Source organism: Pseudophryne corroboree, chromosome 5, assembly GCF_028390025.1.
Source record: "Pseudophryne corroboree isolate aPseCor3 chromosome 5, aPseCor3.hap2, whole genome shotgun sequence".
Taxonomy (NCBI): Eukaryota; Metazoa; Chordata; class Amphibia; order Anura; family Myobatrachidae; genus Pseudophryne; species Pseudophryne corroboree.
This window is the reverse complement of record NC_086448.1, coordinates 190,388,735-190,414,432: the sequence shown is the minus strand read 5'-3', so window position 1 is coordinate 190,414,432 and position 25,698 is coordinate 190,388,735. Positions and strand designations below refer to the sequence as shown.

Genomic DNA, 25,698 nt, shown 5'->3' with positions numbered 1-25,698 from the left:
AGACTGCTGGAGCGTTGCTCAATCCGAAGGGCATGACGAGGTACTCATAATGTCCGTCACGGGTGTTAAAGGCGGTCTTCCACTCGTCACCCTCACGGATTCGGATGAGATTGTAGGCACCCCTCAAGTCCAGCTTTGTGAAAATAGTTGCACCACTAACTCTTTCAAAGAGCTCGGTAATCAGGGGTAAAGGGTATCGGTTCTTGACGGTAATATCGTTCAGACCTCTGTAGTCGATGCACGGACGCAGACCACCGTCTTTCTTCTTAACGAAGAAGAAGCCTGCGCCGGCTGGAGAAGAAGATGGTCGGATGAAACCCTTCGCCAGGTTCTCTTTGATGTACTCTTCCATGGAGTGTGTCTCAGGGAGAGACAACGGATAAGTTCGGCCTCGCGGTGGAACCTTCCCTGGAATGAGGTCGATTGGGCAGTCCCATTCTCTATGAGGAGGAAGGATATCAGCAGAGGCTTTACTGAACACGTCCGTGAAGTCTTGATATGGAGGAGGCGGAACATCAGATGACCTGGGGAAGGAAGAACAAACAGGAAGAACTTTGGCTAAACAAGTCTCAGCACAGGAGGGACCCCATGCCAGTATTTGCGTAGTTGTCCAGTCAATTGATGGGTTGTGGAGACGGAGCCATGGAAGGCCTAAAACCACTGGATGTGTGGCTCTTGGAATCACTAAAAAAGAAATATACTCAGAATGAAGAACTCCCACTCTCAGACGAACTGGAAGAGTCCTTAAGGAAATGACTGCGTCAAAAATCTTGCTGCCATCCACGGCAGTCAAAGAGATGGACGAGGACAGTCTCTCGGTGGGTAGGGACCACCGTTTAACATAAGCTTCGGTTATGAAATTCCCAGCTGCTCCGGAATCAAGGAGGGCAATGACGTTCCTGTAACGTTGAGCAATTTGGAGCGACACTGGGAGGTTACAGTCATGAGGAGATGGAGAGGAGATCATTACTCCTAGCCGGCCCTCTCCTTGGCGAGCTAGGATCTGGAGTTTCCCGGACGCTTGGGACAGGCATTGATAGTGTGCGACGGAGCTGCACAGTAGAGACAGAGAGACTCAGAGAGACGTCTTCGGCGCTCAGCGGGAGATAGACGGGAACGACTAATTTGCATAGGCTCATCCTTGGATGGAGATGGTTGACGAGGAGGAGGAGCAGAAGATTTAGGAGTAGATGATCTTCCTCGCTCAGTTGCTCTCTCTCTGAAACGTAGATCAACCTTCGTGCAAAGAGAAATTAGCTCATCCAACTTAGAGGGCAAGTCTCTGGTAGCTAACTCATCCTTGATGCGTTCTGATAAGCCATGCCAGAATGCAGCATACAGGGCCTCGTCGTTCCATGCCAGTTCGGATGCCAGGATTTTAAACTGTATAAGATACTGTCCCACAGTACGTGTTCCCTGGCGTAAACGGAGAATCTCAGATGAAGCAGATGTTATCCGGCCTGGCTCGTCGAAGATGCGCCTGAATGTAGCTACAAAGTCAGTATAGGAGGATAGCAGGGGATCAGACTTCTCCCATAAAGGTGATGCCCAGTCAAGGGCTGAGCCACTGAGAAGGGAGATGATATAGGCAATTTTGGTACGGTCACTGAAGAAATTGCCAGGTAGAAGCTCAAAGTGGATTTCACATTGATTGAGAAATCCCCTGCAGAACCTTGGAGATCCATCAAATTTTGCTGGCGTTGGAAGATGAAGATGTGGACTGGAAATGGGTAAGGTGGGTGGGGTTACAGCTGGTGTCACTGTAGTGGACGCACCAGACGTGCCAGGTCCACGGAGGGTCGTTTGAATCCCATCCAGCCGTGTAGAGAGATCCTGGAGACAGCGGATGATGTGGCCCTGTGCAGCCTCCTGATGTTCAAGTCGGGCTGCCAGTTCTTGCATCGGCCTGGCCGCTTGATCCTGGTCTCCGGCTGGATTCATTAGGTCAGTGCTTACTGTCACAACTGAGGGCCTGAGCTGACGGGAGGCAGCCTCAGTTGTAGGGGCTGAGATGTAACGGAACCTGGGAGGTTGTATCAGACCCCTAGACATGTAAGTAACATGTAGAATAACTGCCCGAAGGCGTGACCACGACAACCAGGATAAAAGTCAATGATGTTTATTATGACAAACTCCGTAACACAGCAGCAGTAAAAGGAAACATAAAAGTCAACAGAGGATAAATACAATTCCTGGGTACTACAGGGTGGCAAGGGCCACAGGCACTGGTAGTGTGAGACAGTTCTTATAATCTTTTAGTTGGAAAGTCCTTACCAGGCCTGACTGTAGCAATGGAGAAAACCCAGGATCGTACCAGCTGATGTTCCAGGAAAGGCTGGGCTGCTGAAGGTAAAACGGCTGCTGTGGATACTGGCTGGAACCAGACTGTTGTTGGTACGGAGTGGATACTGGCTGGAACCAGTTAAATAATAAACGAACTTGAGAGCGATGAAATAATAATGAAGTTTGGAGTTTGAGAGCGGTGAAATAATAATACCGGTGGAGAGTGGTAAACTGCAGAAAAGGACACCGGCCCTTTAAGAGAAGCTATACACTGCTGGAAGCTGGGCTGGAAGCAGGTGATTGTTTGAGAGCGGTGAAATAATAATACCGGTGGAGAGTGGTAAACTGCAGAAAAGGACACCGGCCCTTTAAGAGAAGCTATACACTGCTGGAAGCTGGGCTGGAAGCAGGTGATTGTTGTAGCTGGAAACAGGTGAGTCCAGAATGGATCGGAGAGTCAGGCTACACCGCAGATGGAATGCTGGTGCGGGTCTCTATAGCAGAAGTCTGGAGACAGGAGCTGGAACCTGGAAGACAACCACAGGAGAGAGACAAACTGGAACTAGGTTAGACAACCAAAGCACTGACGCCTTCCTTGCTCAGGCACAGCTTACTTATACCTGCAGCAAGGAAGGGGTTGGCTAGGCAATTATGCAAATCAACAATACAGACAGCAGATTGGTGGAAATGATCAGATGACAAAATCCAAGATGGCTGCGCCCATGCAGACACTTGGAGGGAAGTTTGGTTTGTAATCCATGTGAGAATTGAAACAGTAATGGCGACGCCGGCCACAGGAGACAGGAGACGCCAGACTGACAAGCGCACATTTAACCACGCAGGCACAGCGGAGGCCGCGGCTGATGAAATCACCAATCTGACATTCTGCATGTGGAAACTCAGGAACAGCGGGATCCGGTCCTGGAACGCTGAGCCAGCCTTAGGAGGCATCTGAAGGGTAAGTAATGGCGTCCAGATACCCGGATCGTGACACCCTGGTGTAACTGGGTAAAAGCGAAGTGTTAGCTAGGGACGATAGAGCTCCCTCTGTTTGAATAATGGGCCACAGCGATTTTGCCCTGCGTACCCTCTTATTGGTGGCTACAGAAAATCTATTAACCCAAGGGAGTTTGGGACTAGTCGCCCTCTGTTGTCTGTCAGAGGGATTTAAGGCCTGTGTACGTGAAACTTTAAGAGCTCTGGCTTTCGCTTGTTGCAGTTCACCTAAGGGGTAACCTCGCTCTGCGAACTTAACTTGCATTCTATCCAGAGCTATCATTGTCTCCTCTGGGTCTGAGGTAATGCGTCGTACGCGCATGAACTGAGAATAAGGTAAACCTCTACGCAATGTGTCGGGGTGGAAACTGCGGTAGTCAAGTAGCATGTTCCTATCCGTCTTCTTAGTAAATAGGGTGGTCGACAAATTGCCATCCCTGACTGTAATAGTCACGTCAAGATAGTTGATGCTAGAGTCGTCAATAACATAAGTGAATTGTACTGGATGTTGCGTCAGATTATGCTCGTCCCACAGTGAAATTAAGTCCTCCTTGGACCCCTGCCAAAGTACAATCAGGTCATCAATGTACCTTTTAAAGTATAACACCTGGGACTTAATAACTGGATCAAGGTAGAACATTCTTTTTTCCACCTGATACATGAACGCGTTGGCGTACGAAGGGGCCACTGCGGACCCCATCGCACACCCCGCTAACTGGAGCATAAATCTGCCATTGAACACAAAGTAATTACGTTTGAGAACTTTATCAAGGAGAGACAAAAAGAAGGATATTTCAGGACCGGAATAAACTTCACTATCCTGGATGAGTAGTCTCACAGATTCAATCCCTGCCTCATGGGGGATGCATGTGTATAAACTTATAACGTCCGAACTGCACAGCAACAACCCCTCAGGCAATTGGCCCAAGGATTGTAGCTGCTGCAGTAGGGACGTTGTGTCCTTCAGATAAGACAATAGAGATTGTATACACGGATTTAGATAAGCATCTAGATACACGGATACCGGGTGATATAATGAACCCCTGGCTGACACAATAGGCCTGCCAGGGGGGTCCACCAAGGTCTTAGCCATTAAGTATCGCCTCACATGTACCTCTACCCATGTAGTGTATCTATTGACCTGTCCATGCGGTCTTGCCTACGTTGGCAAGACCGTACGCCAGTTTTGGGAACGCATGGCGCTACATAGAAGCGCCATAAAAAAAGCATTTGAGAAAGGTAGTAGTGATCAACCTTTTGCTCGCCACTGCCTGGTGTTTAAACATGGGGTGGCCAGTATTCGAGCCATCCTTATTGATCACGTTCCTAAAACGATGAGAGGGGGAGATAGGGACTGAGCCCTCTTGCAGCGCGAATCCAGGTGGATTTATAAGCTGGGCACGTTATCACCCCGGGGGCTGAATGAGAACCTTGGTTTACAGTGTTTTCTCTAAATTTAGCCCTCTCAGGGTTAGTCAGCTAGCTTCACTCAGCATAGACCATTATCAGGTGTAATTGATATCCCATCAACCATGACCAGTAGGAGTTTGAGTCACTGTTGTTATATTTAGTGATGTTTCTTTCTTTATTTATTTATTATTTTTTCTTTGTTTATTTTGCCTGTGGTCCTATGCTTGAATATTGTCATTTTAATATGGCTGGGATTGATCTACTCTAAGCATGGTGGTGTAATAGTTATTCTTTTGTTCTTTAATGTTTCTTTAATGTTTTGTACATATTGTTTTGTATTTTCATGTATTTTCATGTTGATTTCTTTTACCTTTGGTTGCTTAGTTACCGTCCTGCGACGCGCCGCCGGATGACGTCACGGGCCGGCAGCGTGAGACCTGGAGTAGAGCCCCCAGCGACGAATGAGTGTGCCTTGGAGTTGTCATGGTGATGGACTTCTGGCACAGCTTGATGACGTCACGGAAGGGCGACGCGGGAGCGCTGCCGAGCGTCCGGACGGTCAGAACGGCGCCGATGAGCAGGTGAGTCACATTAGGGTTTTTGATTGTTTGTTAATGTTGGTGTATAAATGTATCATCTGTGGTTCAGCTAGGGTTGTTGAGGCCCTGAGGAAGGGGTAGAGCCACGAAACATGTCGGTCTATTAAAGCTGACCTATTTATTCTGTTTATGAAGACTGCTTGAGTGCCGCCTTTCTTCCACGTTTTATATATATATATATATATATATATATATAGAAAAAATCCAAGAATAACCACAAAAGCGATCAAACCCAGAAGAACCAGCACACAGCTTAGATGCAAAAAGAAGTTTTACTTGTCCAAAAAATTCATTAAAAGAGGCAACAAGCATATAGCACACATGATGGTAGCAGCATGAATATATCAATGAGTACTTATCATTCCATTCCGACAGCTGTTTCGATTATCTTCTTCATGGGAATAGATAAAGTGACATGGTGCTGTACACTGCCAACCGCAGTGTCTATTTCCAAAGTGACATGTGCCTTGAGTGCTTGGCCCATGAGTGCCTTATATAGTGTGTGGAGTACTTACCTGTGAGCTGTCTCACCTGTTCCCCGTCACATGTGGAAGTCAGTTACGTCACCTCCAAGCAGCACGGCGAGCCGTGAACCGGAAGTGACGTACAGGGGAAGGTTTTGTCCGCTACACATCGTCTGCAGCCACACGATGGAGCCGGACCCTATCCTTCCTGCACGGAGAAACACGTCTCCGTAACTGTGTCCCAGTGCTGTGGGTCGCCCTCGGGCTGCGCGTCACCACTAACGCGTCACCCGTGGCAACCAGCAGGCTGCGCTCAAGACAGTCCGGGCAAATGAACACACCCGGAACTGAAGAGCCACCTAGCCTGTTTCCGGGGACAAGGGGAGAGGCGCACAGGCATCGAATAACAACAAATACTATACAGTACAAAATGACATAAAACAAATAATATAAAAAGATGAATCATATGATTAATGCACAAATATAGTATGATAATAAAGCATGTATATGGCCAGTAATGAGTTATTTGACAATAAGTTGATATGGATTAATGTATGTCACTGGCTACATTACTAATTACTATGCGTTAATTATATCCTATAGATCGTGCTTTATAAGAAAGCCAAAACATGCAGGCCTTTTAGTAAGTAGGTATATGAATCATCAACTGAAATATACATATAAATACAAAAAAATTTTTTTAAAAGAACAAATAATAACTAGATTAGACAATGGATCCGGATGCAAAGTCATCAGGCCCACATGTGCTCAGATACAAAAAATGAAAAAATATAAAAAAGGAAACAAAAGAAAAAAAAGAAAAAGAGAAAAAAGAAAAAATGAATTATTTATAAAAAAGGTACCAACGAAAATTCCTCATTAAGTCCCAATGGTGAAAGGGAAAACAGCCGTCGGATCCAGCGGCATTCCTGTTGTAGTAGCAGCTTGTGACGGTCACCACCCCTCTTCAATGGTGGTATATGGTCGATGGGCATAAATAATAGATCTTTAATATGATGACCTTGATGAACAAAGTGTTTAGCAACTGGCGGAGTAGAGTTCTCAATTTTAATGAACGCTTTCTTAATCGATGACCGATGCAGGGCCATTCGTTCTTTGAGCATTCTGATGGTCTTTCCGACATACAGTTTCTTGCAGGGGCATTGGATCACGTAAACGACATATTTAGTCTCACATGTCATTCGATGTTTCAATCGAAAAATATCTCCCCTGGTTGGATGGACAAACGTGCTGCCTGTGTGCATATGCTTGCAATTAACACAGGAGCCACATTTGTGTGCTCCTGGTCTCAATTGTAGCCAGCCAGTGCCTTGTTGTGACATTGGTGCTATATCAGAGTAGGTGATCTGATCTTTGAGATTTGGACTACGTTTGTAGCTGAATAATGGTAAGCTGTCACAGAATTTTCCCATAGTTGGATCTGCCTGTAGAATGTGCCAATGCTTGGAGATCGCACGTCTCATGGCACCAGAGGCAACGGAATATGTGCTGGAAAAGACCAATCGTCCAATCTCTGGATCGTTATTCTTAGATCTTGATACATTTGAGCGTTCCATCTGGAGGCATCTCGTGATAGCCCCTTGTATCTCTGTCGAATCATAGCCCCTCTCAATAAATTTCTTGCCCATCTCGGTCAAAGCAGCTGGTATTGATAATTCATCAGAGGTTATTCGCATCACACGTAAAAGTTGAGAAAAAGGTAGTCCCTTCTTTAATGGCTGCGGATGGAAACTTGTAGCCAATAAGAGAGAATTTTTGTCTGTAGGCTTCCTATACACCTGAGTGGTGATAGACCCATTGTTTAATTTAATCGTAACATCCAAAAAATTAATAGAAAAAAAGTCGTGAACACATGTGAGCCTGATAGACCCTGGAATTTCATTTAATCTGGTAATAAATTGTTGAAGCTTAGTCTCACCCCCAGTCCACAGCATGAACAGGTCGTCAATATATCGCACATAGAACAAAATATAAGATGAAAATTCCTGATCTGCCATGATATATTGTTGTTCATACTGAAACATAAACAAATTAGCATACGATGGGGCCACATTGGACCCCATCGCTGTGCCCTGTAATTGTAAGTAAAATGAATTTTCAAACAAAAAATAATTTTTATGTAAAATAAAGTCTAACAAAAGTAACAAAAATTCACTTGGTGGACCCTCATACTGTGGACTGGAGGCGATGGCCTTCCTAGTTGCCTCAATGCCCTCAAGATGATTAATACAAGTGTATAAACTGGTGACATCAAGTGTCACCAGTATACAATCATTGGGAACAGAACCAACCGCCTTTAATTTTGATAGAAAATCTGAAGTGTCTTTGATGAAATATGGCATTGATTGCACAACCGGCTGTAAAAAGAAGTCTACAAATTGGGATAATGTCTGGCACAAAGAGCCCCTGGAGGATATGATAGGTCTTCCAGGGGGTTTGTCCAGACATTTGTGGACTTTGGGCAAAACATAAATCAAAGGAATACGGGGAAAATCCCGTATTCCTTTGATTTATGTTTTGCCCAAAGTCCACAAATGTCTGGACAAACCCCCTGGAAGACCTATCATATCCTCCAGGGGCTCTTTGTGCCAGACATTATCCCAATTTGTAGACTTCTTTTTACAGCCGGTTGTGCAATCAATGCCATATTTCATCAAAGACACTTCAGATTTTCTATCAAAATTAAAGGCGGTTGGTTCTGTTCCCAATGATTGTATACTGGTGACACTTGATGTCACCAGTTTATACACTTGTATTAATCATCTTGAGGGCATTGAGGCAACTAGGAAGGCCATCGCCTCCAGTCCACAGTATGAGGGTCCACCAAGTGAATTTTTGTTACTTTTGTTAGACTTTATTTTACATAAAAATTATTTTTTGTTTGAAAATTCATTTTACTTACAATTACAGGGCACAGCGATGGGGTCCAATGTGGCCCCATCGTATGCTAATTTGTTTATGTTTCAGTATGAACAACAATATATCATGGCAGATCAGGAATTTTCATCTTATATTTTGTTCTATGTGCGATATATTGACGACCTGTTCATGCTGTGGACTGGGGGTGAGACTAAGCTTCAACAATTTATTACCAGATTAAATCAAATTCCAGGGTCTATCAGGCTCACATGTGTTCACGACTTTTTTTCTATTAATTTTTTGGATGCTACGATTAAATTAAACAATGGGTCTATCACCACTCAGGTGTATAGGAAGCCTACAGACAAAAATTCTCTCTTATTGGCTACAAGTTTCCATCCGCAGCCATTAAAGAAGGGACTACCTTTTTCTCAACTTTTACGTGTGATGCGAATAACCTCTGATGAATTATCAATACCAGCTGCTTTGACCGAGATGGGCAAGAAATTTATTGAGAGGGGCTATGATTCGACAGAGATACAAGGGGCTATCACGAGATGCCTCCAGATGGAACGCTCAAATGTATCAAGATCTAAGAATAACGATCCAGAGATTGGACGATTGGTCTTTTCCAGCACATATTCCGTTGCCTCTGGTGCCATGAGACGTGCGATCTCCAAGCATTGGCACATTCTACAGGCAGATCCAACTATGGGAAAATTCTGTGACAGCTTACCATTATTCAGCTACAAACGTAGTCCAAATCTCAAAGATCAGATCACCTACTCTGATATAGCACCAATGTCACAACAAGGCACTGGCTGGCTACAATTGAGACCAGGAGCACACAAATGTGGCTCCTGTGTTAATTGCAAGCATATGCACACAGGCAGCACGTTTGTCCATCCAACCAGGGGAGATATTTTTCGATTGAAACATCGAATGACATGTGAGACTAAATATGTCGTTTACGTGATCCAATGCCCCTGCAAGAAACTGTATGCCGGAAAGACCATCAGAATGCTCAAAGAACGAATGGCCCTGCATCGGTCATCGATTAAGAAAGCGTTCATTAAAATTGAGAACTCTACTCCGCCAGTTGCTAAACACTTTGTTCATCAAGGTCATCATATTAAAGATCTATTATTTATGCCCATCGACCATATACCACCATTGAAGAGGGGTGGTGACCGTCACAAGCTGCTACTACAACAGGAATGCCGCTGGATCCGACGGCTGTTTTCCCTTTCACCATTGGGACTTAATGAGGAATTTTCGTTGGTACCTTTTTTATAAATAATTCATTTTTTCTTTTTTCTCTTTTTCTTTTTTTTCTTTTGTTTCCTTTTTTATATTTTTTCATTTTTTGTATCTGAGCACATGTGGGCCTGATGACTTTGCATCCGGATCCATTGTCTAATCTAGTTATTATTTGTTCTTTTAAAAAAAATTTTTTGTATTTATATGTATATTTCAGTTGATGATTCATATACCTACTTACTAAAAGGCCTGCATGTTTTGGCTTTCTTATAAAGCACGATCTATAGGATATAATTAACGCATAGTAATTAGTAATGTAGCCAGTGACATACATTAATCCATATCAACTTATTGTCAAATAACTCATTACTGGCCATATACATGCTTTATTATCATACTATATTTGTGCATTAATCATATGATTCATCTTTTTATATTATTTGTTTTATGTCATTTTGTACTGTATAGTATTTGTTGTTATTCGATGCCTGTGCGCCTCTCCCCTTGTCCCCGGAAACAGGCTAGGTGGCTCTTCAGTTCCGGGTGTGTTCATTTGCCCGGACTGTCTTGAGCGCAGCCTGCTGGTTGCCACGGGTGACGCGTTAGTGGTGACGCGCAGCCCGAGGGCGACCCACAGCACTGGGACACAGTTACGGAGACGTGTTTCTCCGTGCAGGAAGGATAGGGTCCGGCTCCATCGTGTGGCTGCAGACGATGTGTAGCGGACAAAACCTTCCCCTGTACGTCACTTCCGGTTCACGGCTCGCCGTGCTGCTTGGAGGTGACGTAACTGACTTCCACATGTGACGGGGAACAGGTGAGACAGCTCACAGGTAAGTACTCCACACACTATATAAGGCACTCATGGGCCAAGCACTCAAGGCACATGTCACTTTGGAAATAGACACTGCGGTTGGCAGTGTACAGCACCATGTCACTTTATCTATTCCCATGAAGAAGATAATCGAAACAGCTGTCGGAATGGAATGATAAGTACTCATTGATATATTCATGCTGCTACCATCATGTGTGCTATATGCTTGTTGCCTCTTTTAATGAATTTTTTGGACAAGTAAAACTTCTTTTTGCATCTAAGCTGTGTGCTGGTTCTTCTGGGTTTGATCGCTTTTGTGGTTATTCTTGGATTTTTTCTACATGATTATACCAACCGTGCACTAGCGTTCTGTTTAATTGTAAGTGAGAAGCGGCTGCTTTTGTGGATTTATTTATATATATATATATATATATATATAGACAGCAGAATAAAGGCGGCACTCAGCAGACTTCTTAGGCAGTATGAAAAAAGGTCAGCTTTATTGAACCGACATGTTTCGGGGCTATACCCCTTCCTCAGGGCCTCAAACAACCCTAGCTGAACCACAAGTGAGACATAAATACATAACCAAATGACAAACAATCAAAAAGCCCTAATGTGACTCACCTGCTCCATGGCGCCATCCTGTTCGTCCGGACGCTCAGCAGCGCTCCCTCGTCGCCCCTCAGTGACGTCATCAAGCGGCGCCTGGAGTCCGTCACCTTAGCAACTCACAGGCCTCGCTCATTCGTCATTGCAGGCTGTACCACGGGTCTCACGCTGCCGGCCCGTGATGTCATACGGCGCCACGTCGCAGGGCAGTAACTAAGCAACCTGCAAAACAAAGTGACAGGAAAAGAAACAAACAAAACGTGATACATCAAAACAAATAACATTTTGCATCTCATTGCACAAAGTAGACAGATCAGAGCCTATAGGGCTAATAGATTGTTATACATGAATCGATCATTAAAGCAAAGTTAATTGAAAAACAACTAACGCTAGCTGAGAACACTAAGCACTGGATAACTCATACCTGTATTAATCAGATTGAATAAACAAGCATATCATAAAAAGCATTGTAAACCGAGGTTTTCATTCAAGCCACGGGGGGATAATGTACCCAACTTATGGATCCACCTGGATTCCCGTTGTAAGAGGGTACGGTCCCTATCACCCCCTCTTAGTGATTTAGGGACTTGATCGATCAGGATGGCTCTAATACTAGCCACCCCATGTTTAAACGCTAGACAGTGGTGTGTTCAATCTGCAATCTAATTTGCAGTGTAAAAATAAAGCAGCCAGTATTTACCCTGCACAGAAATAAAATAACCCACCCAAATCTAACTCTTTCTGCAAATGTTATATCTGCCTCCCCAGTGGCGCACGCAGGGGGGGTTTCCGAGTACCTGGAAACCCCCCTTAATGAGCCAAATTGTTTTATTGTTGAGACAGAGACAGCAGTGTATCCGTCTCTAAAAGCCGCGATCGCGATCGCGACCGCGGAACTGCTAGAGCAGGCAGCAGAGAGCTAGCTATGTGTAGCTTTCTGCATAAAGAATGTCCGGAGGGAGCTGCTGGCTGCGCATGCTCAGCCACAGCAGCTCCCTCCGTCCTCACAGTCATGACAGGCTGCTCCCGCCTCCCAGTTCCAAGGCTTGTGGTACGCATAAAATATACAGTATGTATACTGTATGTGAGGTTTTTGTATATGTATGTATTTGTAGTTATGTATGTATGTATGTTAGTATGTGTGTGTGTGCTTGTGTGTGTATGTATGCATGTGTGTTATGAATATACGAATGTGAGTGCTATACATGTATATACATATGTTTATGTTTTTATATATGTTTATGGAGGCTGATGTACAGTGGATCATGAGGCTGCATTTAAGGAGTATATTATGACGAAGTACTTGCTTGATTAGATGAATATGCCCACAGCTGCGATCTCTTTTGGCTGAAACTGCACTTTATGGGGGGTTTTTTGCATAAAAATTGGATGTGCGTATTCTTTTACCTATAAAAATTGACATTATGTGTTGAGCACTCTCTGGAGAGGACATTATGTGTGTGCGGCTGTTTTCTTTTTTCACTATATACGTGTGTGTGTGTGTGTGTGTGTGTGTGTGTGTGTGTGTGTGTGTATATATATATATATATATATACAGGGCCGTAACTACGTGTGTGCCAAGGGGGCTTGGCACACAGCGCAGTTGCCCTGAGGGCGCAATGGCCAGCGGCATGTAATGAGTCAAATTGACTCATTACATGCCGCCTCTGTGTGCGCCGCCGCGCTGTGGAGGGGAAGAGACCAGCGCAGCGGAGAGAAGGAGGAGGAGGGAGGGGGAGCAGGGAGCAGCAGCAGCGCTATTTGATTGGTAGTAAGCGCCGCTGCAGCATCCCCCTCTCCTCCTGTATTGGCTGCCCGGCGCTGCTAAGGATGCTGGGATGCGGTTCCCCAGCATCCACAGCAGCTCCAGGCAACCAATACAGGAGGAGAGGGGGATGCTGCAGCGGCGCTTACTACCAATCAAATAGCGCTGCTGCTGCTCCCTGCTCCCCCTCCCTCCTCCTCCTTCTCACCTCACACAGCCTGCACCGAGAGGAAGCTGCACGAGGAGCCTGCCAGCGGGGAGAAGGTAAGTATATCCCCCCCCCCCCCTCTCTCTCTCTCTCTCTCTCTCTCTCTCTTCCTCTCTCTCTCTCTCTGGGACACCGTCTGCCGCAATGTGTAAAATGGGGTCTCGTCTGCCGCAATGTGTAAAATGGGGTCTCGTCTGCCGCAATGTGTAAAATGGGGTCCCGGCTGCCGCAATGTGTAAAATGGGGTCTCGTCTGCCGCAATGTGTAAAATGGGGTCCCGGCTGCCGCAATGTGTAAAATGGGGTCCCGGCTGCCGCAATGTGTAAAAAGGGGTCCCGGCTGCCGCAATGTGTAAAATGGGGTCCCGGCTGCCGCAATGTGTAAAATGGGGTCCCGTCTGCCGCAATGTGTAAAAAGGGGTCCTGGATGCCGCAATGTGTAAAAATGGGGACTGGCTGCCGCAATGTGTAAAAAGGGGGACTGGATGCCGCAATGTGTAAAAAGGGGGACTGGCTGCCGCAATGTGTAAAAATGGGGACTGGCTGCCGTAATGTGTAAAAAGGGGGCCTGGATGCCGCAATGTGTAAAATGGGGTCCCGTCTGCCGCAATGTGTAAAAAAGGGGACTGGCTGCCGCAATGTGTAAAAAGGTGGACTGGCTGCCGTAATGTGTAAAAAGGGGGCCTGGCTGCCGCAATGTGTAAAAAGGGGGACTAGCTGCCGCAATGTGTAAAAAGGGGGACTGGCTGCCGTAATGTGTAAAAAGGGGGCCTGGATGCCGCAATGTGTAAAAAGGGGGCCTGGCTGCCGCAATGTGTAAAAAGGGGGACTAGCTGCCGCAATGTGTAAAAAGGGGGACTGGTTGCTGTAATGTGTAAAAAGGGGTCCTGGCTGCCGCAATGTGTAAAAAGGGGGCCTGGCTGCCGCAATGTGTAAAAAGGGGGACTAGCTGCCGCAATGTGTAAAAAGGGGGACTGGCTGCTGTAATGTGTAAAAAGGGGGACGCTGTCTATTGTAATGTATAAAAGGGGCGCTACTGTGCAGCGTAATTTGAATAATGTAGACTACTGTGCACCGTAGTATGAATTGCTATTATTTTTTGGCCATGCCCCTTCCCCATTAAGCCACGCCCCTATAATTTTTTGGCGCGCCTACGGCGCGCACTGCCCATATCTTACATTGGGAGGGGGGGGGGGCGCCACTATCGTTTCTTGCACACAGCGCTAAAATGCCTAGTTACGGCACTGTATATATATATATATAGGTATATAATATATATACATAACCACACACACCCCTACGGAAACCCCCCTGACTAAATCCTGCGTTTGCCCCTGCTCCCCTGCAGTGCACATGGTTTTGCCCAACTGCTAAAATATTTCCTGCTGCGATCAACTTGGAATTACCCCCTTTGTGAGCAAAGTCACAAAATTAAGTGTCTAAATTTAGTCTTTGAGTGTTGTCCCCTTTCTCTATATGGGGGTAATTCTGAGTTGATCGCAGCAGGAACTTCGTTAGCAGTTAGGCAAAACCATGTGCACTGCAGGAGAGGCAGATATAACATGTGCAGAGAGAGTTAAATTTGGGTGGGTTATTTTGTTTCTGTGCAGGGTAAATACTGGCTGCTTTATCTTTACACTGCAATTTAGATTGCAGATTGAACACACCCCACCCAAATCTAACTCTCCCTGCACATGTTATATCTGCGATCAACTCAGAATTACCCCCATTATGTACAATGATGCAATTCACCCCAGCCCACCTAGTGGCCACCTGCATCTCCCCTACGGTAGGTGGGAGGGGAGGAGTTTTCAGGTTAGGGGGCACAAGAATGAAGCTTTGCTTAGGGTGCAGAGAGAACATGCACCCGCCTACAGTATGATACAAACATAGAATTAATACAGGCAGACACTTAGTGGTCTATGTAACAAAAGTGACAATAGAAATTATTTCATATCACTGCTTATCAGAGTGAAACTCATGTCACCTCTTTTTCAATTACAGCTTCGGTGGTGCGGCTGAGGGGCAAACGCAGGATTTCTGGAGGGGTGTTTCCAATTGCAATCCATTGTTTCTCACTACAGAACATTGGAGCAAGTGCGGGAGTTAAGGGGAGCGGTAGAAGAAACTAGTTCCAACCCTGGAACATATATGTGCCCATTAGTCTTTTTAAGCACCAGATAGTGTATGCAATACAGTATTAATAGTTACACTATAGATGGTCTATACAGTGGCGGAACTAGCGAGCGGTGGGCCCAGGTGCGATAAACTGCTTTGGGCCCCCCCTCATCCCATCCAAGTCCACCCCCTCACCCCTGGAGAGGATCTGGTGAAGGGGACCTGCTCAGGGCTAGGTAAATGGATACCTAGCAACAGTGCCGTAACTAGACATTTTAGCGCTGTGTGCAAGAAATGGCATCGGAGCCCCCCCTCTATGTAAAATAGGAGCAGTGCGCGCCTTAGGCGCACGCAAAAAACATAGGGGCGTGGCTTCATGGGGAAGGGGTGTGGCCACAAAATAATACCAAGTCATATAACGGTGCACAGTAGTCTCCATTATTCAAATTACACTGCACAGTAGCATCACTACACCAGGTAGAGCCCCTTTTACACATTACGGCAGACAGATTCCCCTTTTTACACATTACGGCAGACAGCGTCCCCTTTTTACACATTACGGCAGACAGAGTCCCCTTTTTACACATTATGGCAGACAGAGTCCACCTTTTACACATTACAGCAGACAGCGTCCCGTTTTTACAAATTACAGCAGACACCGTCCCCTTTTTTACACATTACAGCAGACAGCGTCCCCTTTTTACACATAATGACAGACTGCGTCCCCTTTTTACACATTACGGCAGACAGCGTCCCCTTTTTTACACATTATGGCAGACAGCGTCCCCTTTTTACACATTAAGGCAGACAGACAGAATAGATAGATAGATAGATAGAAAGAAAGAATAGATTATACTTACTGTCTCCGCTGGCAGTAAGTATCCTCTGTGTCAGTCAGCCGCAGATCCCGGGCAGGGGAGAGGAAGAAGGAGGGAGGGGGAGGAGGGAGCTGCAGCAGCGCAATGTAATTAGTGTAGGTGCCACTGCAGCTGTCCCTCTCCTTTCACATAGGCTGCCTGCTGCCGCTGTGATGAGGGAAGCGCATCCCAGCGTTCACAGCGGCGGAGGACAACCTATGTGGAAGGAGAGGGACAGCTGCAGCAGCGCCTCCACCAATTACACTGCGCTGCTGCGGCTCCCTCCTCCTCCACCTCCCTCCTCCTCCTTCCCCCCATCCCCCCGTGACCACTGCGTCCCTGCTGCTCCTCTCCTCGGCTTGCGGCGGTGGCCCGTAGCACAGAGTGGCATGTAATGAGTCCGTTTGACTTATTACATGTCGCGCTGGCTTTGGGCCCCTTGACAGTGGCGGGCCCCAGTGCAAGGCACCGCTTGCATTGGCAGTAGTTCCGCCACTGGGTCTATAGCATAGGTTCTCAAACTCGGTCCTCAGGACCCCACACAGTGCATGTTTTGCAGGTAACCCAGCAGCTGCACAGGTGTATAAATTACTCACTGACACATTTTAAAAGGTCCACAGGTGGAGCTAATTATTTCACTTGTGATTCTGTGAGGAGATCTGCAAAACATGCACTGTGTGGGGTCCTGAGGACCGAGTTTGAGAACCTGTGGTCTATAGCATAGGTTCTCAAACTCGTTCCTCAGGACCACACACAGTGCATGTTTTGCAGGTCTCCTCACAGAATCGCAAGTTAAATAATTAGCTCCACCTGTGGACCTTTTACAATGTGTCAGTGAATAATTAATACACCTGTGCACCTGCTGGGTTACCTGCAAAACATGCACTGTGTGGGGCCCTGAGGACCGAGTTTGAGATCCTGTTGTATAGTATAGGCTGTATTAAACATATTTAACTAATATAAATAACATAGGTGGCTCGTAAAAGGTTAAACATCCCATAATAAATATATACACAAACATGCTAGAACCAGTACTGCACTATCTAAGCACACATTCTCCCACCTCATGGTAAGGCTCCTGTCTCTACTTCCTGGCAGACAGCTAGTCTATAGTCCAGTGCACTGATTGAGCAATCAGATCTACATACACTGCAAACTTGGTAGAAGAAGCTGCTACCACTAGGCATGCGCAGCTCTAGCAGGGTCGGACTGGCCCACAGGGGTACCAGGGAAACCACCGGTAGGCCCTACTGCCTGAGGGCCCACTCCTTCCTCTAGGCATCAGGTTAAAGACTGTGCACTTGTATTATACATGGTAGATATGTTGCAATACACTGCACTAAACTGTTGTGTATTTCAAGCCTCTGTGGAGGCTGGCCACACCCCCTTTGTAGGCTGGCCACACCCTTAAGTATGGGCCATTATAACTGCATTACCCCGGTGGGCCCTTCATGCCCTAGTCCGACACTGCGCTCTAGTAATCGGTAAAGTGGGGAATGGCTTTGTGGGAATGTCGTGATCGCAAGCCACGCCTCACATTTTCAGCACTGATGGGGACAGTGCCCAAAAAACGTAACTGTCACGCGAAAATTGGGATAGTTGGGAGGTATGCGTATAGAGGCAAGATGTATGAGGACACATCTGTACATATATATCTGTATATCCGTACATATATATATTTATCTGTGTATATATATATATATATATATATATATATATATATATATACGTGCGGTGCAATTGGCACTCGTGTAAAACCAATATAGCCGGGGTGCCCTCTTTCAATGCATGTAAAGTATGAACGACTTGTTGTGGTGAGAGGCAATTCAATGCTCACGTGAAACAAATACAGGCGGCACTCCACAGTCTTCAAGAATCAAATGGTGTTTATAGGTGAAAAACCAACATCTGAGTCCAGTGTTTCAACACCGCGCAGGGTGTTTTTGTCAAGGACAAGTGGCATACTTGCCTACCTGACCCTCTCCATGAGGGAGAAAATGCTCTGTTCCTGGACTTTCCTGGTAATGTATGATTGCCATCACCTGTGGTGAAATCTGATGATGGCAATCTTACATTACCAGGAAAGTCCAGGAACAGAGCATTTTCTCCCTCATGGAGAGGGTCAGGTAGGCAAGTATGACAAGTGGTGAAGCAGAGTGTGGTAAAAACTTAAATACTTTACACACGCCAGGTACGCTGAGAGGGCGCGGTGGGCGGGAAGCCTCCAGCGGCACAGACATCCGGCAGCAGAATATGACATCACCGTTGCCAGGCAACCATACAACAAACCGCCCGGCGCGTCCCATCAATGCGCTGGAATGTAAACATAACAATAAACAAGTGATACACAGTGACAGATAAATCATAAGAGGAAACAAACATGTACAGTTTCCAAATGTGTTGAATGAGAAAACGTGTGTTAAAAGTAACTGTGTATTAAAACACCGGGGTGTAAATTTACTAAGATGGGAGTTCTATTTAAGATGGGATGTTGCCCATAGCAACCAATCAGATTCTACTTCTCATTTATCTAGCACCTTCTAGAAGACAATACCTGGAATCTGATTGGTTGCTATGGGCAACATCCCATCTCAAATAGAACTCCCATCTTAGTAAATTTACCCCCCGGAATATATATTTTTTTGGGTGTCGATTTAAATGTTCAACTGCCTTGATGATAACTTCTGATAAAAACACCAAATTATTTGTAGTATCTAATGATATTTTCATAATGAAAACAATGTATAACATGTCATCCACCGCCCTGTGTATGCTCAGAAGAATTTATGACAACAGCAGAAGCAAAAGACAAAGGAATATTTCCTGAGTAGCAAGGTGTGCAAGATTATAAACATGTGCTCCATGTCAGTTTTTCATTGCGTCCATGTGGGGCTAAGGCAGGGGTGGGCAATTATTTCAGCTGGCTGGCCGCTTAACACTTCCAGTGAATAGTCGAGGGCCACACACAAAATATCTTGTAAATCGGGACTGAACTGCACCGCAATGTGTAGGCGCGTCGGTCCGCAGCGACGGGATGGTACGAACAAAGCGATCGCACGGGTGATCGCAAGGTGATTGAGAGGAAGAGGACGTTTGTGGGTGGCAATTGACCATTTTAGAGGAGTGTCCGTAAAAACGCAGGCGGGACCTGGCATTTGAAGGGAAGGTTTCTGACGTCCGCTCCGGTCTCGATCATCGTACTGGAAGAGTAAGTCCTGGGCTGTGCAGAGACTGCACAAACTTTTGTTTGTGCAGCTCTCTGTAGATGCGATCACACCCCTGCACAGCGATTACCCCCTCCCCTGTAGGCGGCGACTACCTGATCGCAGCAGTGCAAAAATCGCCTGCTAGCGATCAGGTCTGAATTAGGCCCATAGTTATGTATATAACAATAAAAATATAGTGTGTGTGTATATATATAATAAGAATTTACTTACCGATAATTCTATTTCTCGTAGTCCGTAGTGGATGCTGGGGACTCCGTCAGGACCATGGGGATTAGCGGCTCCGCAGGAGACAGGGCACAAAAATAAAGCTTTAGGATCAGGTGGTGTGCACTGGCTCCTCCCCCTATGACCCTCCTCCAAGCCTCAGTTAGGATACTGTGCCCGGACGAGCGTACACAATAAGGAAGGATCTTGAATCCCGGGTAAGACTCATACCAGCCACACCAATCACACCGTACAACTTGTGATCTGAACCCAGTTAACAGTATGACAAAACGTAGGAGCCTCTGAACAGACGGCTCACAACAATAACAACCCGATTTTTTTGTAACCATAACTATGTACAAGTATTGCAGACAATCCGCACTTGGGATGGGCGCCCAGCATCCACTACGGACTACGAGAAATAGAATTATCGGTAAGTAAATTCTTATTTTCTCTAACGTCCTAAGTGGATGCTGGGGACTCCGTCAGGACCATGGGGATTATACCAAAGCTCCCAAACGGGCGGGAGAGTGCGGATGACCCTGCAGCACCGAATGAGAGACTCCATGTCCTCCTCAGCCAGGGTATCAAATTTGTAGAATTTAGCAAACGTGTTTGCCCCTGACCAAGTAAATGCTCAGCAAAGTTGTAAAGCCGAGACCCCTCAGGCAGTCGCCCAAGATGAGCCCACTTCCTTGTGGAATGGGCTTTTTCTGATTTTGTCTGTGGCAAGCCTGCCACAGAAATGAGCTAGCTGAATTGTACTACAAATCCAGCGAGCAATCGTCTGTTTAGAAGCAGGAGCACCCATCTTGTTGGGTGCATACAGGCTAAACAGCGAGTCAGATTTTCTGACTCCAGTCGTCCTGGAAACATATATTTTCAGGGCCCTGACAACGTCAAGTAACTTGGAGTCCTCCAAGTCCCTAGTAGCCGCAGGTACCACAATAGGTTGGTTTATGTGAAAAACAGAAAACACCTTAAGGAGAAATTGAGGACGAGTCCTCAATTCTGCCCTGTCAGAATGAAAAATTAAGTAAGGGCTTTTATATGATAAAGCCGCCCATTCTGACACACGCCTGGCTGAAGCCAGGGCTAATAGAATCTTCACCTTCCATGTGAAATATTTTAAGTCCACAGTGGTGAGTGGATCAAACCAATGTGACTTTAGGAAACTCAAAACAACATTGAGATCCCAAGGTGCCACTGGGGGCACAAAAGGAGGCTGTATATGCAGTACCCCTCAGTGGCGTAAGTTCGTCCCAGTCGCCCGGAGGCATGATACATTTTGGTGCCCCCCTACACATACACACACATACCATATGTAGCTATCCCGCACCCAGGGTGAACAGTAGAAGGGTGCTCAGGTACCTTTCCCAATAGTAATATAGATACACATAGAAAGTGGACGCATTCCAAGTCAGTCATTACAATAAAACAGACACCAGCATACCATTATAGTACACCTACAGTGCTCCCTCACCCACCAGGTCTCCATGGAGATGCTTTGGCGCAGCGGTGTGCCAATATAATTAGTGTTCACTGTAGTATTTTTTTTTTAGGGCAGGGTGCTGATCACGGGGAGGGCACATTTTTCATTCGTGAGGGTAAATTTTTAAGTTAAATGGGCAAACTTAGGTACATACTATAATGCTTGGTGCTCCCATTCCTATGGGCAAAACATGGACAGTGCGCACCGAAGGTGCGCAGCAAAAATCTAGGGGCGTTGTTTCGTGGGGAAGGGGCGTGGCCACATAATAGTGTCAATTCACATTACACCACACGGTAGTGCCCCTAATACACATTGCACCAGTTAGAACCTCCTATACACACTGCGCCAGGTAGAGGCTAGAGCACGTTATACATATTGCGCCAGATAGAGCACATTATACACATTGCGCCAGATAGAGCACATTATACACATTGCGCCAGATAGAGCACATTATACACATTGCGCCAGATAGAGCACATTATACACATTGCGTCAGGTAGGGAGCACTGAGGCACATTGCACCAGGTAGAGAGCACTGAGGAACACTGCACCAGGTAGAGAGCACTGAGGCACACTGCACCAGGTAGAGAGCACTGAGGCACACTGCACCAGGTAGAGAGCACTGAGGCACACTGCACCAGGTAGAGAGCACTGAGGCACACTGCACCAGGTAGAGAGCACTGAGGCACACTGCACCAGGTAGAGAGCACTGAGGCACACTGCACCAGGTAGAGAGCACTGAGGCACACTGCACCAGGTAGGGAGCACTGAGGCACACTGCACCAGGTAGGGAGCACTCAGGCACACTGCACCAGGTAGGGAGCACTCAGGCACACTGCACCAGGTAGGGAGCACTCAGGCACACTGCACCAGGTAGGGAGCACTAATGGCACACTGCACCAGGTAGGGAGCACTGAGGCACACTGCACCAGGTAGAGCACTGAGGCACACTGCACCAGGTAGAGAGCACTGAGGCACACTGCACCAGGTAGAAAGCACTGAGATTAATGTTTACAGCTGCAAAATACTTACAAGGTTAATTTAGCCCAGGGGGACTCTCATGTACGTACCGGGTCCGGCGGCGCACGGCTGGATCCGGCGACGTGGCGGGGTCCGGCAGGCAGCAAACGGCGGGGCGGCAGGGCGCACAAAAACGGGCAGGGCGGGATTCAGCTGTCTAAAAAAGGGGCAGACACCTAGCGTGAACACTAGATATATATTAAAAAAAAGACAAACGCCTCATTCACTTAAACACACGTCTCACTTAAACACACACGCCTCTCACTTACATACACCTCTCACTTACACACTCCTCTCACACACGTGCCTCTCACTTACACACACCTCTCACATACACATGCCTCTCACATACATATGCCTCTCACATACACATGCCTCTCACTTACATACACATGCCTCTCACTTATAGGCCCTACACACATAGCGATTTCACTGCACGATATGAACGATCTTGTTCATTAATGAACGAGATATCGTTCATATCGTGCAGTGTGGAGTCCCCAGCGATGAACGATGCGCGACCCCGCGCTCGTTCATCGCTGGGGCCATGTCGGCTGTGCATGCCGGCCAATATGGACGAGATCGTCCATATTTGCCTGCAAGTCTACGGAGCCGGGTGACGGGGGGGAGTGAAGAAACTTCACTCCCCCCGTCACTGCCCCCCCGCCGCTGGGTCGCTCGTCGGCCGTCGGGCACCTCGGCGGCGCATCGCCGAGTGTGTAGGGCCCCTTACATACACATGCCTCTCACACACACACACATGCCTCTCACTTACATACACATGCCTCCCACTTACATACACATGCCTCTCACACACACACACACACACACACACACACACACACACACACACACACACGCCTCTCACTTACATACACATGCCTCCCACTTACATACACATACATGCCTCTCACACACATGCCACTCTCACACACATCACACACACACATGCCTCTTTTACTTGAATGTACAACTTTCCTTAAAAACACACACACCTCACTTAAAAACAAGCACACACAAAACACAGTACTTCCCCCCAAATACACCTCTCCCCCACCCCCCACACAGTGCCTACCTTTGGCTATCATCCAGAGCATGGAGGAGCAGAGAGTTCTGAGCTTCCCTCGGCTGGCTTACTAAGGGCCCGGGAGGAGCTGTGCTCTGGAGCTCCCCCTAGAGGCAGCCAGTGCCATCTCTCTCTACAGGAGGCAGCTTCCGTGTCATTGACACAGCTCCTCCATCTGCAATAGCAGCGCAGTCCTCAGGCTGCGGGAGACAGTGGAGGAGATGCGCCCCCTTGTGGCCAGGAGCCCGGCGGCAGCCGACTCCACTGCCTCCCACAGTTCCGCCCCTGGTACCCCTTTTACAAACGTCTGAACTTCAGGCACTGAAGCCAGTTCTTTCTGGAATAAATTTGACAGGGTCGAAATTTGAACCTTAATGGACCCTAATTTTAGGCCCATAGACAGTCCTGTTTTCAGGAAATGTAGGAAACGACCCAGTTGGAATTCCTCTGTAGGGACCTTCTTGGCCTCACACCACGCAACATATTTTCGCCAATTGCGGTGAAAATGTTTTGCGGTTACATCCTTCCTGGCTTCGACCAGGGTAGGGATGACTTCATCTGGAATGCCCTTTCAGGATCCGGCGTTCAACTGCTATGCCGTCAAACGCAGCCGCGGTAAGTCTTGGAACAGACAAGGCCCCTGCTGGAGCAGGTCCTTTCTTAAAGGTAGAGGCCACGGTTCTTCCGTGAGAATCTCTTGAAATTCCGGGTACCAAGTCCTTCTTGACCCATCCGGAACCACGAGTATCGTTCTTACTCATCTCCTTGATTCTCAGTACTTTTGGTATGAGATGCATAGGAGGGAACACATACCATGACTGGTACACCCACAGTGTTACCAGAGCGTCCACCGCTATTGCCTGAGGGTCCCTTGACCTGGCGCAATATCTGTCTAGTTTTTTGTTCAGGCGGGACGCCATCATGTCCACCTTTGGTTTTTCCCAACGGTTTACAATCATGTGGAAGACTTCCCGCTGAAGTCCCCACTCTCCCGGGTGGAGGTTATGCTGAGGAAGTCTGCTTCCCAGTTTTCCACTCCCGGAATTAACACTGCTGAGAGTGTTATCACATGATTTTTCGCCCAGCGAAGAATCCTTGCAGTTTCTGCCATTTCCCTCCTGCTTCTTGTGCCGCCCTGTTTTCGTGGGCGACTGCCGTGATGTTGTCCCACTGGATCAATACCGGCTGACCTTGAAGCAGAGGTCTTGCTAAGCTTAGAGCCTTGTAAATTGGCCTTAGCTCCAGTTTATTTATGTGGAGAGAAGTCTCCAGACTTGATCACACTCCCTGGAAATTTTTTCCTTGTGTGACTGCTCCCCAGCCACTCAGGCTGGCATCCGTGGTCACCAGGACCCAGTCCTGAATGCCGAATCTGCGGCCCTTTCATAGATGAGCACTCTGCAGCCACCGCAGAAGAAACACCCTTGTCCTTGGAGACAGGGTTATCCGCTGATGCATCTGAAGATGCGATCCGGACCATTTTCCCAGCAGATCCCACTGAAAAGTTCTTGCGTGAAATCTACCGAACGGGATCGCTTTGTAAGAAACCACCATTTTTCACAGGACCCTTTGTGCAATGATGCACTGATACTTTTCCTGGTTTTAGGAGGTTCCTGACTAGCTCGGATAACTCCCTGGCTTTCTTCTCCGGGAGAAAACATCCTTTTCTGGACTGTGTCCAGAATCATCCCTAGGAACATTAGACGTGTCGTCGGAAAAAGCTGCGATTTTGGAATATTTAGAATCCACTCGTGCTGTCGTAGAACTACTTGAGATAGTGCTACTCCGACCGCCAACTGTTCTCTGGACCTTGCCCTTATCAGGAAAGCGTCCATATTTCTTTTAGGAAGAATCATCATTTCGGCCATTACCTTGGTAAAGACCCGGGGTGCCGTGGACAATCCAAACGGCAGCGTCTGAACTGATAGTGACAGTTCTGTACCACGAACCTGAGATACCCTTGGTGAGAAAGGCAAAATTTGGACTTGTAGGTAAGTGTCCCTGATATCCAGTGACACCATATCGTCCTGGTTCGCTATCACTGCTCTGAGTGACTCCATCTTGATTTGAACCCTTGTATGTAATTGTTCAAATCTTTTAGATCTCACCGAGCCGTTTGGCTTCAGTACCACAATATAGTGTGGAATAATACCCCTTCCCTTGTTGTAGGAGGGGTACTTTGATTATCACGTGCTGGGAATACAGCCTGTGAATTTTTTTCCAATACTGCCTCCCTGTCGGAGGGAGACGTTGGTAAAGCAGACTTCAGGAACTTGTGAGGGGAAGACGTCTCGAATTTCCAATGTACACCTGGGATACTACGTGTAGGATCCAGGAGTCCACTTGCGAGTGAGCCCACTGCGTGCTGAAACTCTTGAGATGACCCCCCACCGCACCTGAGTCCGCTTGTATGGCCCTAGCGTC

General features: G+C 46.9%; 1 protein-coding gene across 3 annotated transcripts in view; it reads right to left on the bottom strand.

Moving 5' to 3' along the window:
* The window catches only part of CPVL (carboxypeptidase vitellogenic like), a 392,151-nt gene that overhangs the window by 361,629 nt on the left and 4,824 nt on the right, over nt 1–25,698 (bottom strand). For 2 of the 3 annotated variants that reach the window (XM_063921966.1, XM_063921969.1), the window contains exon 1: nt 11,334–11,365. The exons of the other annotated variant lie outside the window; for it this stretch is intronic. In XM_063921966.1, the coding sequence (XP_063778036.1) occupies nt 11,334–11,350 (17 nt within the window). In that variant the 5' untranslated portion in view covers nt 11,351–11,365. Of the gene's footprint in view, nt 1–11,333; nt 11,366–25,698 lie in introns of those variants that run through there. 3 annotated transcript variants of the gene reach the window in all.